Here is a 16,338-nt window from a genome sequence, read left to right as displayed (position 1 = left end):
ACGTGCAATAGGATGCTGTCACTAGGAGGGACTAAAGCTCTGCTGCTGTGTGCTGCTCCTCAGGAAAGCAGAGATCTCCCACAAAAATACACTGTGGAGTCCTCGTGTGGTGGAACTCTGTGATTGCACTAAGAGTAGCTACAGAACGTGTGGACAGGAAGGCTGCACTTACTGGAACTGCAGTGGAAAGACAAATTGTGTGGAATAATTTATGGAATAGATGACATGTGAGTTCTTTGCAAGGCCTGCAAGTTCTGAGTATCCACGCTTTTCTGGAAAGATGGATAAACTTCTGCACCACTAACTTTTAAAAGAGGATCTCTGATTTGAAAGTTGGCTGAAAAACTGCTTCACTACCTTAGATGCATACTCTCCTTTTTGAAATTCATTAACATAGACTATATTATCTTTGTGCCCTCTAGGTGATTCCTAGTAAATAAATGGTTGATGAGGAAGGAACACCGAGGCAAAATTAAATAAGCCAATATCAATCTTTGTCTCACAGAAGTAAGTATTTTCTCAAACTCATACCACCCTATATATTAATAAGTAGGAAATAAAACTTTAAAAAAAGAAAATAAATTTCAAAATGGGTTAGTGGCCTATCCAGGGAAGCTGCACACCAAAATATGATTTAACATTCTTAGCTAACATTAGTATTTATTGTTCATTATTCTGAATTTCAACATCTTGGAAACATGCTCCTAGCCAAAGTATAAGTAGCAACCTTGAACCCAATTGTCACATTTGCTCTGAAAAAACCTCACACTGATCTCAAATTTGGCAGAAATCAAAGCACATGCCAAGCCCAGAATGTCCCAGCAATATGCAGAGTCAACTTTTGACAAACACAGTAACAGCTGATTTATTATTTTTGTGCTGAACAAAGTTTTGAGCCTGCAAATTAACAGAAGGGCTCATATTTCTGGATACCAACTTCAGAAACTAAGTAAGTTTCAAAAGTTACCAAACAAAGTGAACAAGCTCACTAAAAAATTTTGTTTTGAGGGCTTCTGATTTTGGTTTGGGGGCTTCTTATAATTTACAGTTAACTACAGTGGTTTTAAATTTAACCAAATACAAGTAACAACCCAACTATTTCACTAACTTATACAAATCAGAAGGGGAGACATAATTTAAGTTTAAACTATACCATGTAGACATCAAATTCATCCATGCATCTGAAAGGAGATTCAGAAATGTTCCACAGAGAAAGAATGAAACAAACTGTGGAGAAGGAACGTTCACCTCCTGATAAGGATCTCAGATCACTGCGGGAAGTTTTTTCTTCTTTTCGAGGCTGAACCTTGAAATAAAAATATTGCAGCAATTTTTAAATCTGAGATGAAGACATACTAACAGAATCATAGTTTTAACAGCAAACACATTATACATGAACAGAGATCACTTGAAAACAATTTTCTGCATTTCACTGCAACTGCCACTCTGGAATGGGATGGCTCCTGACCATTTACTAACACATTTCTAGGATCACTGCAACTTCTTCTATCACAGTCATACACACTGAACAGAATGAATGTCTCTGCCAGAGTTTTGTTATTTAAATCTCTTTTTTTTTAATAGCTGTTAAACAGTGTTTAATAAAGGTCATAATAAATGTTTACATAACAGTAAAAAAACATACTTACCAGGTACAACAGAAAAGCAGGTAACTGATTTACAGAAGAATTTTAAATGAGGAAGGGATTCTTTATATGGAATACACGAAACACTGTGAACAGCCATTTGGTTACATTGATTATGATGACATCTTGTGGCACTCCTGTTAGATGAAACTTGGGCATTTTCTTACCCTGCTAATTGCACTGGCCTTTAACCAGTTAAGCAGGCAAATAAGAATTATTTTGAAGTGGAATCTTTTTTTGCAGGGAATTGTTTTCTTTTTGCAACTTAAATTCCTTGACTAAATATATATCCATTTTGCGAGATATGTGAGATATCAGTTATTAAAAAAATATATTCTAATAAAGTCAAGTAATGACTTGATATTTTATGGACTGAGTTTAGTTCTTCAGATATATGTGCTCCACCTGTCTAATTAGGACTGTGACATGTATTTATGTTGCCATTGCTCATTTTTCCCTTAATCCCTAAAACTGAAGTTTCCATCAGAAACTAAATAAATCCATGATAAAACTTTTTGGGATCTATGTTAAAAGGGACACAGAAAAAAAAAATCTATTGAAGCTTTCCTGCTTTAAGTTGTTTGAATAACAACTAGAGCCATTATACAATCACATAAATACTGGTGAACTTCCTATCAATGAACAAGGAATGAGTTATTTTGAAAGACTGAATGACCAATCCACATTTATTCCTTGTAATCTAGCAGCCTGTCCATTTAAAATGGCAATGTTTTCTGTCCTTGCTTGTTTTCAACAACATCCTACTGGCACTAAATGGGACAAAAGAAACTTATGCAATAGCTATTTGATGTGATTAAGCAGACACTTCTCTACTCAGGAAACTCCTCCAATGTGTTCCTCTCAACAGACAAAATCCAGCCATTTTTACATACTTTTTCTGCTGAATCACTGTTACATAAGCTATTTTACATACCATGCATAATATGCCCACTCTTAAATTTAACCTTTGCAATGACTGATTTTGTTACTTATATAACTTCATCAATATTCTTATCCTAAAGCTATCATTGGTCATGTGTACTGAGGTCTAGTGATGGGAATCATTGACATTCAAACCAAGATGGGAAGGGTAGGGGGGTCCAAAGCAGCATAACTGGCGTGCAGGACAGTCTCCATAATTTCTTAACCAAAACACAAAAGTCCAACAACTCTTTGGTGATGTTCTATGGCTGCATATTTCAAGCACAACACTAATAATATTTTTCTGTAACTTATACTTCACAATTTTCTACTTGCAATCATAACTAACTATTTTATATGACTAAATAGATAACTTGATCAGAATATTATAACACTACATTTAGTGTACCACATTTTGGAGAGGGAAATACAATTTATTCTATCATTTGCAATGCATTTCTAGCACCTGAGACTTAAAAAAATAATAATTCATTATGTATTATGGTAATTGAAGTAATAAAAAATAACTTACTGTTATGGAAAGTGTCTCATTCTTGTGATCAAAATTTATATGTCCAGAGCAACCTCGAACACGTAATAAGTGCTCAAAGTGGAGTTTGCATTGCATAGAAAGGTTCCTTAAATCAAGCAAACAAACATTTTAAACATTTTAAATACATGAAAAAGTGACAACAGATTTTCATCAACAGTTCCCCATCATTAAGCATCAAGCCCTCCTCCAATAACAACATTCTCCCAAAATCAACTGCACTCTCAAGCAGGCGACATTAGACGTACTGAAGAGAACCCTTTTGAAGGAAGGCTACAACAAAATCTTCACACACAGGTTTAGACATTAAGGGACTGAAGCAAGAAAGGGGTGTACACAGTAATGGAGAAGAAGCTGTCAAATTACAAAATCTGAATCAAGATCTTCAAAACTTTTCAGCACAGAGCAGAGAAGTGTTTGGCCCACAATGAAATTATAGGAGCTCAGCATCACCGACTATAATCAATAAAAAAGAGTGATAGCCCAGATTATTTCAAGTCCTAGTATGCTGCTGACATTTTGCTGACCAAAACCAGCACTCAGACAGACCTGCCTTGGACGAAATCAGCACAGTTGAGGTCTTTGGGATGAAGCAAAATACAAGCTCCACTACTCACTGCTTTTCCAGCTGCCAGTCCAGGCTGCCTCTAAACTCTCAGGCCTGATAAGATTGAAACTGGGAGCAAGCTTAGGTTAAAAGATTGCTGTGAGCACTGCCTTAAACTCACCTTAGGAACTGCCGATACGCTTTGAGCCTCTCTGTCATTACTTTGTCCAGTGCTGCAATAAATCTCCTTAAATTCTTTACTTTATTGCTTGCATCCTCGTATCTTTCCTTTGCATAATGAAATTGCCTGTTTTAATTAACAGAAAGGTTAGCAGTAATATGCATTACATTAAAGCTGAGCTTTTGTTGTAAATGCTGAAAATCATTTTGATAATCAAAATATTCAAATGAAAGCTTTCTTGTGAGGATTTATGTGAAAGCTAAAAGCATTTGATAAGTCAAGTAAGACACTGTTCACAAATTAAATGTGGACAAAAATTAAATCTTAATTCTATTTTTAATTCTTTTGAAAATAAACTCTTTCACCAAGGAGAATGAATGACTGGCTTCCCAATGCTCAAGAACATCTGAGGGGAGTGCTTCCTTGACATACACTGAAGTCAAAACCTCAAGGAGCTGCCCAGCTTGTGCATTAGTTACCCAATCTAGAATTATTCTTAATACTCAATACATCACAAAATAATGGTGAGTTAAATTTATCTAATTATAACTGCGATACTTCAAAACACTAAAAGGGTACTTGATTATTGGTAATATATATATAGCACAGATGCTGCTTAAAATCATTGGAAGGTGTTTCAGGACTCAGGTCTGTTCAGTACTGGGAGAATCAGTACAACGCATTTCTACACCTTCAGACATAGCTTAAGTACTAAAAACACACATAAACACATAGTGAGTCAGTAAGAAAACTCTTCTTTCCCCTCTCTTTTCCATCCTACCTGAACTGTTTTAGACAGTAAAGATGACTTACTGGATTATTTCTTCTCTGTTTCCACGGTGACTGCTTTCTAAATTTATCTTCTCTCTCAAGCGATTCATTTCTGCATCAAGACTTTTAACAGTTCTGCTGACCTTGATGCGCTCTGAGAAGATTTGCCTTGCTTTTGCCATTTTTTCCTAAAGGAATGTTTGAAACTCAAATAATTGCCATATTTTTCAAAAATCTGTTTAGTCTTCACGGCAAATATTTTATACTACAGGAAATCACGAACTCCAAGCAAGAACAATATTTTTGTTCTGTTTTCATTATAGCAAACTCAGTTAAGAATTTTATTGACAACATTTATAGATGGGCAGTCATTGCAGTGCCAAGAACTGTATCCAAGATTTTTAATATAATCACAGTTATTTAGCTAATGCAGATAAATAAGGAACCAAAATCACCATATTTAAATAGGGCAGTCTTCCAAAAGTCCTTGTGGATGTGATTTCAGGGTTAGTTAATAAAGCTTGATTAGGTAAATCTTGAAAAGACCAGATATTGGGCCTGTACAAGGAAAAACCTACCATCCAAGAAACCAAAATGATATTATTCAACTTAACTTAAGCTGAAAATTTTAAGTAATTTAGATCTTCTCATTGCAAAAGATGGAAGAAATGATGCTAGATGGATGAACCCTAATTTATCTGTCAAGACAGAAATGGTGGCCTGTCAAAAAACAAGAGGCCTCGATTCGCTTACACAAAACTACTTTACTAGCTTTACATAGTCAGCATAGGACATAGCTGAGAGATTACTCAGTGTAGCTGAGTGTATGAATAGGGTCTGTATGTTATACAAGTGGAATTATTTATATTAAATATTAGAAGAATCATCACCATCTGACTTCAAAAGATGAAAAAAAACCCCACCACACATACCTCTAATTCCTTTCCTTTGGAAACTAGTAAATCTTTGTGCTTATTTATGCAAGCCTCATGTTCTCTCTGTCTGTCTTCATAGTGCTGCAAATGGCATTTACAGTTTTCCACTTCTGACTCAGCCTGGTTTAATTCAGCCTGTTTGGAACAAATCACAACGTGAGCTGTTTGGGGTAGATTCCTGAGAATCTCTATAGTATTTACTGACTTCTCAAGAGTTGTTCTAACTTATTTTTCTTTCAGTAACACTACTTCTAGAGTCTGAGAGCTTTAACAACAGCTTATGAGAAAGTCTATGCTTAATTCTGACAAGGAATAAATACATGCAATGATTTTAGGAATTATATCTTGAGGTGTTTTCATCTTGCAAAAAGCTCTGCTTTCTCCCAAAGCTCAAAAAACTGCATTTATTTTTTACACTACATTCTGTCTGGAACTTCTGATGCCTGTATGACATCAGCCAGAGCTGCATTTCTGTGTGAAAATTCACTGTCCTGCTACACCTGTCATATAAAATCATAGAATCATAGCATAGTTAAGGTTGGAATAAACCTTTAAGAACATTAAGTACAATCATCAACCCAAAACCACTACCATATACACCAGTAAAGCACATCCTCCAGTACAATAGCCATACATTTTTTGAATGCTTCCAGGGATAGTGATTCCACCACTTGACTGGGAATTTTGTTCCAATGGTTTACAATCCTATCCATGAAATTTTTTCATCCCATATCTAAACTAAACCTCCCCTGGTCCAATTTGAAGCCATTTCCTTTCCTGCCACTTGTTACCCAGGAGAAGAGACTGAGCCCCACCTCACTACAAGCTCCTTTCAGGTGGTTGTAGGGGACTGGTAAGGTCCCCTTTGAGATTCCTTTTACCCAGGCTACACAGCCCCAGCTCCCTCAGCTGCTCAACACAGAAATTGTGCTCCAAACCCTTCATCAGAAATCTAATACTATATAAGTACTGGTACTGTTGAAGTGATATATCTCTCCAGAGAAGCAAAGATGTATCAAGAATGACATAAATAAGGACATATTTTTTTTCCTCATCCCTGCCAACTAGATGGCTTGTCTTGACAAACAAAAATAAAAAACACCGAACCAACAGAATAAAAACAAGATACAACTCAAAAACCCCAGAACAACAAACAAGAAAACCATCACCAACAGTAACAGATGCTCTTTTTTCCAGTCCTATCTTAAAACTACAACTTGCTATATGTCAACAGCTCATTAAACAACTGTAGAACACTTAACAGCACATCTGATTTAAAACCTTTTCAGGAATTTCAGTGTTTCCCTCTATTGTGTTCAGTACTCTAAATAACAAGCAATAATGTTTGCATATTCTGAATAAATCTCTTCTCTTTCCATACAGAGTGGTTCTTTTAAAATAGATCAGATCTCTAGAATATCCATTTTAGATACATTAGAACTAAAACTTTTATCTGTTGCTTTGCTGCCCTGTTTCCATACTCTTTTCGTCTGCTCTTTTAATTTGGACTGACTACACAGCAATTTACAGTTTAAGGTTTACAGTATTATAAATGTCCTGAACTCTTATTTCTGTCTTCTGTTTTCAAACTCTAAGTTCTTCTTGCCAAAGTGAGACTGCCTTCCATTTGCCAATATCAAATTTTGCATGTCACCATTCTGCTATTTATCTTAAGTCTTGCTATTTCTCTGCCATTTCCAGGTGCCTGCTGTATTCTTGAATAATTAAAACTATATACTGGTATCTTCTGTGATTGTGTAACTTCATAAAATAACAACAACTTCATATAGAACTTCAAATGCTATTTTGAGAAATGAACAGTTATGAACACTCTGAGACAAGGTTTCTTAGAAACAAACAAGAAAAACAACAAATGTGATGCATGAGAAAGGAAAGTCAAAGAAACTGTTTTTCCTGCCTTTTCACTCCATGACTAAAAATAACTGCAAATGAACTCTCATTAAACAAAAAACACTACAGTGACTACACGTAACAATCAACATCACCTTCAAAATATTGCCAAGCCTGTTTTCCAACATGTTCTAGATGGAATGCTCCATTTCCATTTTCTAGGTAGACCTTAAGTACATCAGGCAATAGCAAGTTCTTCTCTCCTGCCTCACCTCTTCTTAACCTCATTTACCTTGATGTACAAATGGAATAAATAAAAAAAACAACATAAAATTGTTACCTTAATTGGACCAGCAATTTCTTCTACTTGATGAATTTTTTCTTTTACTTCTTCTAATTTTTTTTCAGCTGCTTGGAGACTATTTTTCAGTTCTTCCATTTTTCTGCTTTGTAGCTGCATGTCTTGTTTTACAGATTCCATCCTACTCTTATTTTCTTCAGCTTCATCTTGCTGTCAAAAGGATTAAAGTTAAGAATAACAAAAGGAGACACATTTGTAACTACTGTACCAGATTTTTACTATCAGTTTTAGGGTACAGTACTACATGAAGTACTCTGTAACTCTACTAAGAATAGGAGCAGCTCAATGTAATTGTCACTAAAGCCAAAAGAAAAGACTGACAGATCTTGTAGAAGACCACTAAACCAAACTGCAAATTAAAAGTGGAACCTCATATTAATGTGACTGAAAATTAAGAGGATTTTATTTGGGAGTTGTGGTGAAAAGACTGAAAAGAACAAAGTAACTTCCCTCTGGATTTGTGGCCAATATACATCCAGTATACAAAGCAATGCAGGAAGAGTAAGTGAATTGTTGTTGTCTCCTAGAAAATAACATTATTCCTAATGAATTACCATCATAAACACTTTCTGATTCAAAAAGACAAATATTGCAAAACCCGGAGAAAAGATTTAAATCACCAAAAATAAATAAAATCACTAAATTTACAGAAATGTTTACAATTATGGCAAGTGTTACATTCTTCACTATCCAATCCTGTTTATTTCAAAACACTGCCAACATTAAAAGACATTATTCATATGCTACTTAGACACAATTGGATAATATATTCTTACTAATACATTGATGTCTGCTGACGGGTGTTCTTCCATGTTTTCAAGATCTGCTATCTCTGCATTTGCTGTTTTTACTTTTACCTAAGAAGAAAAAAAAAAACCATATTCTGAAGCTTAACTAAAGAGAAAAATTCACATTTGTTCATTTAAGTCATCACAGGAAAGACGATACTTGTATTTTTTAGTTTCATTAGTGACTAATAAGAGACACAACTCTTCACACCCACCTGGAATTCATTTTCATGAGATATGACTTGTTCTGAAAGTTGTGCGCTTTAATTCATGAATTATCATATTTCCACTCAGTATGACAATTGAATAAAATACTTTTTTTTTTCCACCAAATATTTGTCTTCAGCATTTCATACATGCCAAGTTTTTTTGCTGCTTCTTACTCATAAATTACTGAATATAACGTTATATAATATGCATTAGCTTACACTACCTAGAGCACCACTGTCCACCACAAATATATATCCCAGAAGCACCAGAGACCACAGAAAAGAGGCTAACAGCTGTAAAATGGTTTATAAAGAAATTAAAATTAAGAGAACTTAAAGAAGAAGAAATATTAAAGAAGAAATAAAAGAAGAAATATTCAGCATATCAAGATGGGTTAAGAATATACTGGAAGAGCAAGAAGATAAACAAGATTCTGGGAATGAAGAGGCAAGGCTCAACAGAAATAAAGGAGGGAGAAGCATTATATGATGCAAGTGTCTTCTCTGTGCAACAACTTATTAATAGAGTCAAAAAAAGTAGTAGAAATTTGTAAGAATTAGCACAAGGGGAGGGAAAGATACAAACAGAAACAACAGCATATGCTAGGACTGATGTGGCCTCTCTCTTTCTGTCCTCAATTATAAAAGAATACTACAAAAATAAAACAAAGAAAGCAAACAACAAAAGTAATGATAAAAATTAAAAACCATCAGGGACTCCAAACAGATGGCAGAAGTCAAAGTGAAATAGGGAAAGACTGGGGAGTTTCTAAAAACTAACACTGTACCTATTTTTACCTGTAGTTGTTTTTGGTGTCGCCGATGACCACAGAGATGATCTTCATTCTGCCTGATCTCATTTTCAATGGAATGCAAGCGTTGCTGAGAGGCTGTCAACTGTGCCCTTTTGTTTTCAATTTCTTTATTCAAGTGACTTTATAAACAAAGAGATATTGAGATGTTACATACTACACAGATATTATTTGCGACACACACATACAGAAATACACAAATAAAAATTACATGTATGAAGCAAAATTGGTAATGGAATGTCTGTAACACTTTGAAAGTTAAGATAATCTTTGAAATTCATTATATACTGACATGGACAAACGACAGTTGACTGACATATTTAAAACTTTTGATATAATAGAAATAAATTTCAACATTCCATTCAGTTTATACTATCAGCTATTAATGTTAAAATTACCTAATATGTCTCTAATATAATCTGAGCCTCAAAATGAAAGTATTTTATTGACAGAAATTTCCTTAGTGACAGTTCAAGTTTGCAATCTTTGAAGTAAATTTTGCTTTTTCAACTATCATTTTGAAAGCAATGAGAGAAAAAATCCTAAAAATATAAAAGGCGAGGGAATTCTCAGATACCTACCATGAAGGAAGTCAAAAGTCTGAGGAAACACAGATGCAAGGTTTGAAACCAGTAGGAAAATGTGTGCTAACAGTTTTGGTTTGAATAGTCAGGCCCCCCCTTGCAGGAATCTATGACACCACTGTTCAAATATTAATTTTTTTAAGAAACAGCTTTGACTCCATACTCTTTTTGACCAAACATTAAAAAGAAGGTAGCTAGATTTCCTGGAGTATTGTGCACAGAAAATCCCTGCTTTGTAAGTAAGATCTACATGTTACAAGCTGAAAAATAACTAGATACAATGCAAGTTTGTCCCTAGCACAGAAAGTCACTGAAATTAAGAGATTTTCTAGAATTCTCAAAAAGGAAGCGTAAATCTCAGAAAGAAAATAAAGTGACTAGAGAATAGTATACATGCAAATAGACAAATATACAATTCCACTATTCATGCCAGCAAGTGCACTTTCTACAAACATGTTACAGGCTGCTAACCTGATTTCTGCTTCAACATCTTGACTTAGGAACTTGGGTCTGACAAAATTGCAAGAGTAATAGCGTCGTTCAAACACTTGATCACCGTCAGCAGTGAAAGCTTCTCTACAGTTTTTTGGGGGCCGATTGCACTGCATTATCTGCCGAGCCCTACGGCTATCCTGAAAAACAAAACAGCCTTGTAATACCAGCAGAAAATCAACCATAATCAAAGATAAGAATTTAACAGTTCTCTAGATGTTTTCACCCAGAAATAATTTAAATAAATTCATAATGAAAATAAATACAGTACTGAAAGCATGTGAAAATTATCTATAATGTCAAGAATCTACTTTTATTAGTTGAGTAAGACACTTATGTTCTCAAGAACCCACTAAATTTAATCGGTCATTTATTTGTGAATTCACAGTCTAATCAGTCCCTTATAATTTGCCTTGGGGGGAAAAAAATCACTAACTAGGTCACTATGCACAGATATATTCAACTGTCAAAAGTAGAGTAAACATAGAGGAAACAAGCTTCCAAAGCAAGGTATGAAGGACATCAAACAATATTCAACTAAAATTCAGGGAAATATGTTGGTAAAAAACCCCAACACTGACAGTGCCAGACTAAGTGGTCACAAGTGCCAGGCACCCATATTATCCATTCCAATGCATCAATTTTCCCACAGACTACTACTTTCAGATTCAGTTGAAACTGTTCAGGTAGGGCTCAAAGATAACAATGTTATGAAAATCACATGTTAGTTCAGGCAGAGAGGGGAAGAACAATCCCAACACTCCTGCCATGAGAAAAGCCTAGTTCAGCTATTACATAACCCACTCAGTGACAGCCACGCTTGATAAACAGCCAGCTCTGCTTTGGACAGAGCATGAACTGCCTCTTTCCAGTAAGAATGTCAGAAGATAAACTGGGACAAGAGATTTTGGAGAAAAATAAAAATCACAAAAAGTAAGGATCATTAGTTCTGCTTACTTAAGAGAATACCCTGCCTTCTCTAAATAAAAAAACATACACCTTATTTTTATCTCTGAACATTTTACCTGTAATCTTATCTGCAGGAGCTGATATCTTCAGTACTAACAGAAAATCAAAAATCAATTAACATCAGAAATCAGATAGTGTCAGAAAACTTAGCTACCAGCTTCTAGGTACAATTGGTGGGGGTGGGTTGCAAATTTTGGTAACTCTCAGACTACCCAAAACCAGCACATCCTGAACCCACCAATGAACAGAGAGACATGAGACAGAGCCAGCAGTTAGGAGGCTGATTACACACACATGGATTATTCAGGCTGGGAAACCACACCACTCAGAGGCCCAGAAAGGTAGTGGCAACCAATCCAGAAACAAACAGGGGAGTTCCTGAAACACATGGGGTAGAGAAGAGAGCAAAACTTCCTCTACTTCTTTTATCCATTACAGACACTACCAGTGAAGGTGTCATAAATGCTCCACACGTTTCTTTACAGATCATCAGGAAGCATAAAGCCTTACTTTAATCAGCAGCACTGTTTCTACACCCCTCATATCGATCAAACAATTGGCAACCTCTGGATTATCTATTTCCAATGCTGTCAGAACTGATGGGAATTCTGGATGATGAACAGCTCTGAAGAAGAAAAACCACCATTCATAAAACTCACATGAGATTCTTAAACAAAAAAAAAATTACAAATAGTGCTTTTCAACCATCAAGGCTAAGCAATAAAATTCAAGACACACTTACCTCTGACTAGTATCATAAATTTTATTCTGAAATTTATTTACAATTATTTGAGGTCTATGTCCACGTGTATAAAATTTTGACATCATAAGCTGGAGAGTTCTTTCATCGCTATGATTATCACAGCAAAATGCCTGAAGTAGGCCTTTTAAACAGGATTCGATAGCCAAGATCAGTTCAGGATCTTTTGGATGTATCAAAGCACCTAAATAAATGTAAGAAGCAAGGCTTTAGGTTCTATGTTCTATGACAAAACATTCAGTAGAGCATTTTTACCACTTAAGGTCCTAAAATCAACCTTCCTTACAGGTAGAAAAAAATTAAGAGGTTGACTAAAAGTTAAAAGACTTTACAACAGATCTGAGAACACAAACATAGAATTTCTCTGCTTAGAGACACCTACACATAGCTGGAGGCCTATATTGTCTTCCATTAGGGTACCAATCTTATGGCAGCTTAGTAGAAATGTATCAATGCAAAGACAACTTATCAACAATTCAATGCTTTAAGGATGAAGGCAGTGGAACAACTATACTGCAAATTAAACAAACATGAAAATTTCCATTATATCTCCTGTCTTCAGTAGCACACGTTTGCACATTCTTACCCTGCAGTAAATGCCACGTATTTTACATCCAGAATATGCTGAAACCTTTCCTTCCATTCACAAACTGAAAAAATCAGGTATTGTCAGAGCGGGACAGAAGACAAATAAAAGCCAGCTTCCCAAGAAAATCTCAGCTGGGTCTGTCTGACTTGTTCCATGCAAAACATCTCAAGTTTGACAAACCACATGTCAGCCACTGGACATTCTGAACAAAATCTCTCCAAGATCTGGAAAGTGCTATCCACTGAGGAACAAACAGTCAAAGCATAGTTCTCTGATGCTTTGAGAGTGTGGGGGAGTTGGAGTGATGCACTGAAAGTTTACCATTGTAAAACATCTCAACAAAAACAGCTGGAAAATGAGGAAAGCCAGTACTTGTTAGTGAGTGCATGACAGAAGCAAAAGATAATCTACCATGATAAAATCTTTAGTCCAGGAAAGTCCAGGAAAAAAGATATATCTGAAGCTCCTTAAAGAACAAAGTTTTCTAAAAGACTACTACTTACATTAGAAGCCATACAAAAATATCCCACAAGAAAATACGTTTCAGCAATTATTCTTACCTAAAGGCCCAAGAGGTTTCTTTCGAAAGCGTCCTTGTTTATAGGCTACTTCAACTGCTTCAAGAAATGCTGGTATATGTGGTCCAAATCTTTTCAAAGTGTTTATTTTACTATCCTTCAAGTCTCTCAGCTGTTTCTGCTGGGCATCTAGTGCTTGTTGCACTTCACTGCTTTCTCTCCTAAGATAACAGACTTTTTTTTCAGTCATTGTAGAGCCTAAAGTGCACTAATACAATTATAAAGCCTTGTTTTTAAATTACTAATAGCATTGTGTATCAAGATGTCAATAGTTCAATGTAAAGCTATGTACACACATGCAATAATATTTTTATAGTTTCAAGAAACATGAGAAAAAAAAAACAAGAGAAAATTACTACTTTGCAACAGTTCTACAAGACTTTTTTTATTTCTAACAAATTATAATAAATTTATTTTATTTCTAATTATATTCTTCAATTTCACTGCCTTCAAAGATCTTCAACAAAACACAGAGTAAGCATTGGTTAAAATAATTGGTAAGAGGAATTTAAACTAATACTCCAAGAACAATTCTCAAATCTTTTAAAACAATAATTGACATTTCCGTAATCCCCTCCAGTAATCATTGTACAAGTTCAGGTTTCCAAATCAAAGCCAGAGTGCTTTTTTTTTTATGTCTTGGCTATGGGCTAAATTAGTATTTGAACCACTTTGCCTCAAAGCCTCTGTGAATTTGCCTTAACTATAGAAGCAATTATTACTCCTAAGTGTATCTATTCTCTTATAATGTGAAAAAGAAACTGGAGCCTAATGCCTTTAGGATCACAGGTACATAAGAAGGGATATAAAAAAGAAGGGATTCTTTCTAATTTGAAAGAGGTGAACAATTACATTCAGAAAGCATAACTTACCTCAGTCTAGAATGTTCTTCCCTACACTTAGATATAGCCTGCTGAAACTGATCCACCTGCTGACCAATCATTATTTCTTCATCATGGAATGCCTTTAACTGTTCCCTTAGGTTTGCAATTCTCCTCTGTCTTTCCAATTTCTCAGGCTCTGAAACTTTATTAGCACTAGAAAAGAACATACATCCATATTTTAAAACCATACTGATGATGTACAAATTAAATTAATTTTATTACTTGTAGCATACAGAAGATTTACTCATCAGTTACATTTAAGGTTCTGTAAACTTGCAAGAGCTATACAGCAATAATGCCAGTTTTAATTTTTTTTTTTTTAATTTCTAATTGCATGTAACACCCTCAGTTACATTCCTATTGCATTTAGTTTAAGACACATTTGTTTTGCAGTATCATGGAAGCTAGAGAATATCTATTATCACCAAAACAAAACCAGAAAAAACCCAAAACAAACAAAAACACTAACAAAATAAACAAGCAAACAAAAAAAAAAAAAAAAAGACACTTTTGCTACCCAATTGCCTCTTCTTTTGACATTCTAGTCAAAATCCTGGTATGTAAAGAAGCAAGTTCAGAAATAGTCAGGTATTTAACTGGACCCTGCTAAATAAGTATTTTCTATTACTGCAGGTTTTCTCATGAATCAGAAAAGCTCACTTCTTTTCCATCTATATCTTAATAAACATACACTATAACCCCTGTATCTGCATTTACCAGCTTTTCACTTCTTCGATTCGTTTACGCAGCTGCTCGCCGTCTTTTTCCAGACGTTTCAACTCCGTTCTGGAACGATTATAAACAATCTATCAAGGAAATGGGATACAGTTGTTTAAGAAATAGAAGAAATAACTTCTGAAAGAACTACAATTTTGAGCAAATACTGAACTGCACCAAACCAGACAAACACAACTTGATTTTCAAAAATTACATCTATTTATTTATTTTGATCTAAGATTAATACTGGTTAGTAACTATGCAAAAACACACATGCCAGGGCCCCCAAACAGACACCACTGGCCAGACAGGCAGGAAACTGTACCTGTTCTAAACTCCACTATGGACTCAAGAAGCCAAGACACAGGTGTAGAATTACAGATGGGTAGAGCATGGAAAAGTTTAAAGCTTTAAATTAGTATGAACTTTGAAAGGGTTTTTTTATTTACCTACCTCAGTTTCATTGACTGCTTTTCTTTTTGTCTGCACTTCAGCCTTTAAAGAAATACACTGAGGATGAAGAGCTTGTGCTTCTTCACTTACTGTTATCAATTTGTCTTGTATTGTTTTGTACTTTTTTTCTGCTTCATTCACTTTTACCTTTGGTGAAAAAACAACAAAACAAGTACTAATGAAAAAAAATTTTCTTCAAAACCTCTTTATGTTACAAGACAAGTATCTCTCAAAATGATTCATCTGACACATTTCAATTGTTTGAGTTTTGTTGAGTTTAAAAAAATAAAGCAAGTCATTGTCACTATGGATATGCTAAGATGAAAATTCATAAATGTTCATTTTTAGGAAATCAACAGACTACCAAATCTGTGATGCAGACAGCAACCTTTTATTCTATCTCAAGGTTGACTCAAATACAGGACTCCTAGTACAATAAGGTCAAGTATCATGACATCAAAAGAAATGAAACCAGCATCTAGACAATGTTCCTTCATCACTAGACATGTTGACCACAAAGCAAAAATGCCTCAATTGTGAAACAAATACTTTTTAAAAGAAAGAAAAAAATCTACAAAAACATATTTTTCAAAAAAAGAAACTAAGTGCTAACAAAGAAAGTGTGCAGTTTTAACAGACTGAAAAGTTTTGGGGCTGCTAAGCCTGAAGAACTGGAGGTTACATGAAGACCTCATAGCAGCCTTTCTCTATCTGAAGTGGGGTCTACAAGGAAGCTGGAG

At 34.9% G+C, this 16,338-nt stretch overlaps 1 protein-coding gene across 3 annotated transcripts in view; it reads right to left on the bottom strand.

The window, feature by feature from the left end:
• The window catches only part of SMC6 (structural maintenance of chromosomes 6), a 33,192-nt gene that overhangs the window by 2,355 nt on the left and 14,499 nt on the right, over positions 1-16,338 (bottom strand). For 2 of the 3 annotated variants that reach the window (XM_056487110.1, XM_056487111.1), the window contains exons 11-25: positions 15,599-15,745; positions 15,146-15,234; positions 14,417-14,581; positions 13,527-13,705; positions 12,360-12,561; positions 12,128-12,242; positions 10,628-10,788; positions 9,559-9,694; positions 8,540-8,620; positions 7,743-7,913; positions 5,549-5,686; positions 4,659-4,804; positions 3,846-3,971; positions 3,100-3,205; positions 1,154-1,306 (exon numbers count right to left, since the gene is read on the bottom strand). In XM_056487110.1, coding sequence (XP_056343085.1) covers positions 1,154-1,306; positions 3,100-3,205; positions 3,846-3,971; positions 4,659-4,804; positions 5,549-5,686; positions 7,743-7,913; positions 8,540-8,620; positions 9,559-9,694; positions 10,628-10,788; positions 12,128-12,242; positions 12,360-12,561; positions 13,527-13,705; positions 14,417-14,581; positions 15,146-15,234; positions 15,599-15,745 — 2,115 coding nt within the window. The remainder of the gene's footprint in view (positions 1-1,153; positions 1,307-3,099; positions 3,206-3,845; positions 3,972-4,658; positions 4,805-5,548; positions 5,687-7,742; positions 7,914-8,539; positions 8,621-9,558; positions 9,695-10,627; positions 10,789-12,127; positions 12,243-12,359; positions 12,562-13,526; positions 13,706-14,416; positions 14,582-15,145; positions 15,235-15,598; positions 15,746-16,338) is intronic. The other variant, XM_056487109.1, reaches the window with a different exon arrangement.

This window comes from Oenanthe melanoleuca, chromosome 3, assembly GCF_029582105.1.
Source record: "Oenanthe melanoleuca isolate GR-GAL-2019-014 chromosome 3, OMel1.0, whole genome shotgun sequence".
In the NCBI taxonomy this organism is placed as follows: Eukaryota; Metazoa; Chordata; class Aves; order Passeriformes; family Muscicapidae; genus Oenanthe; species Oenanthe melanoleuca.
This window is presented reverse-complemented; position numbering and strand designations above follow the sequence as displayed.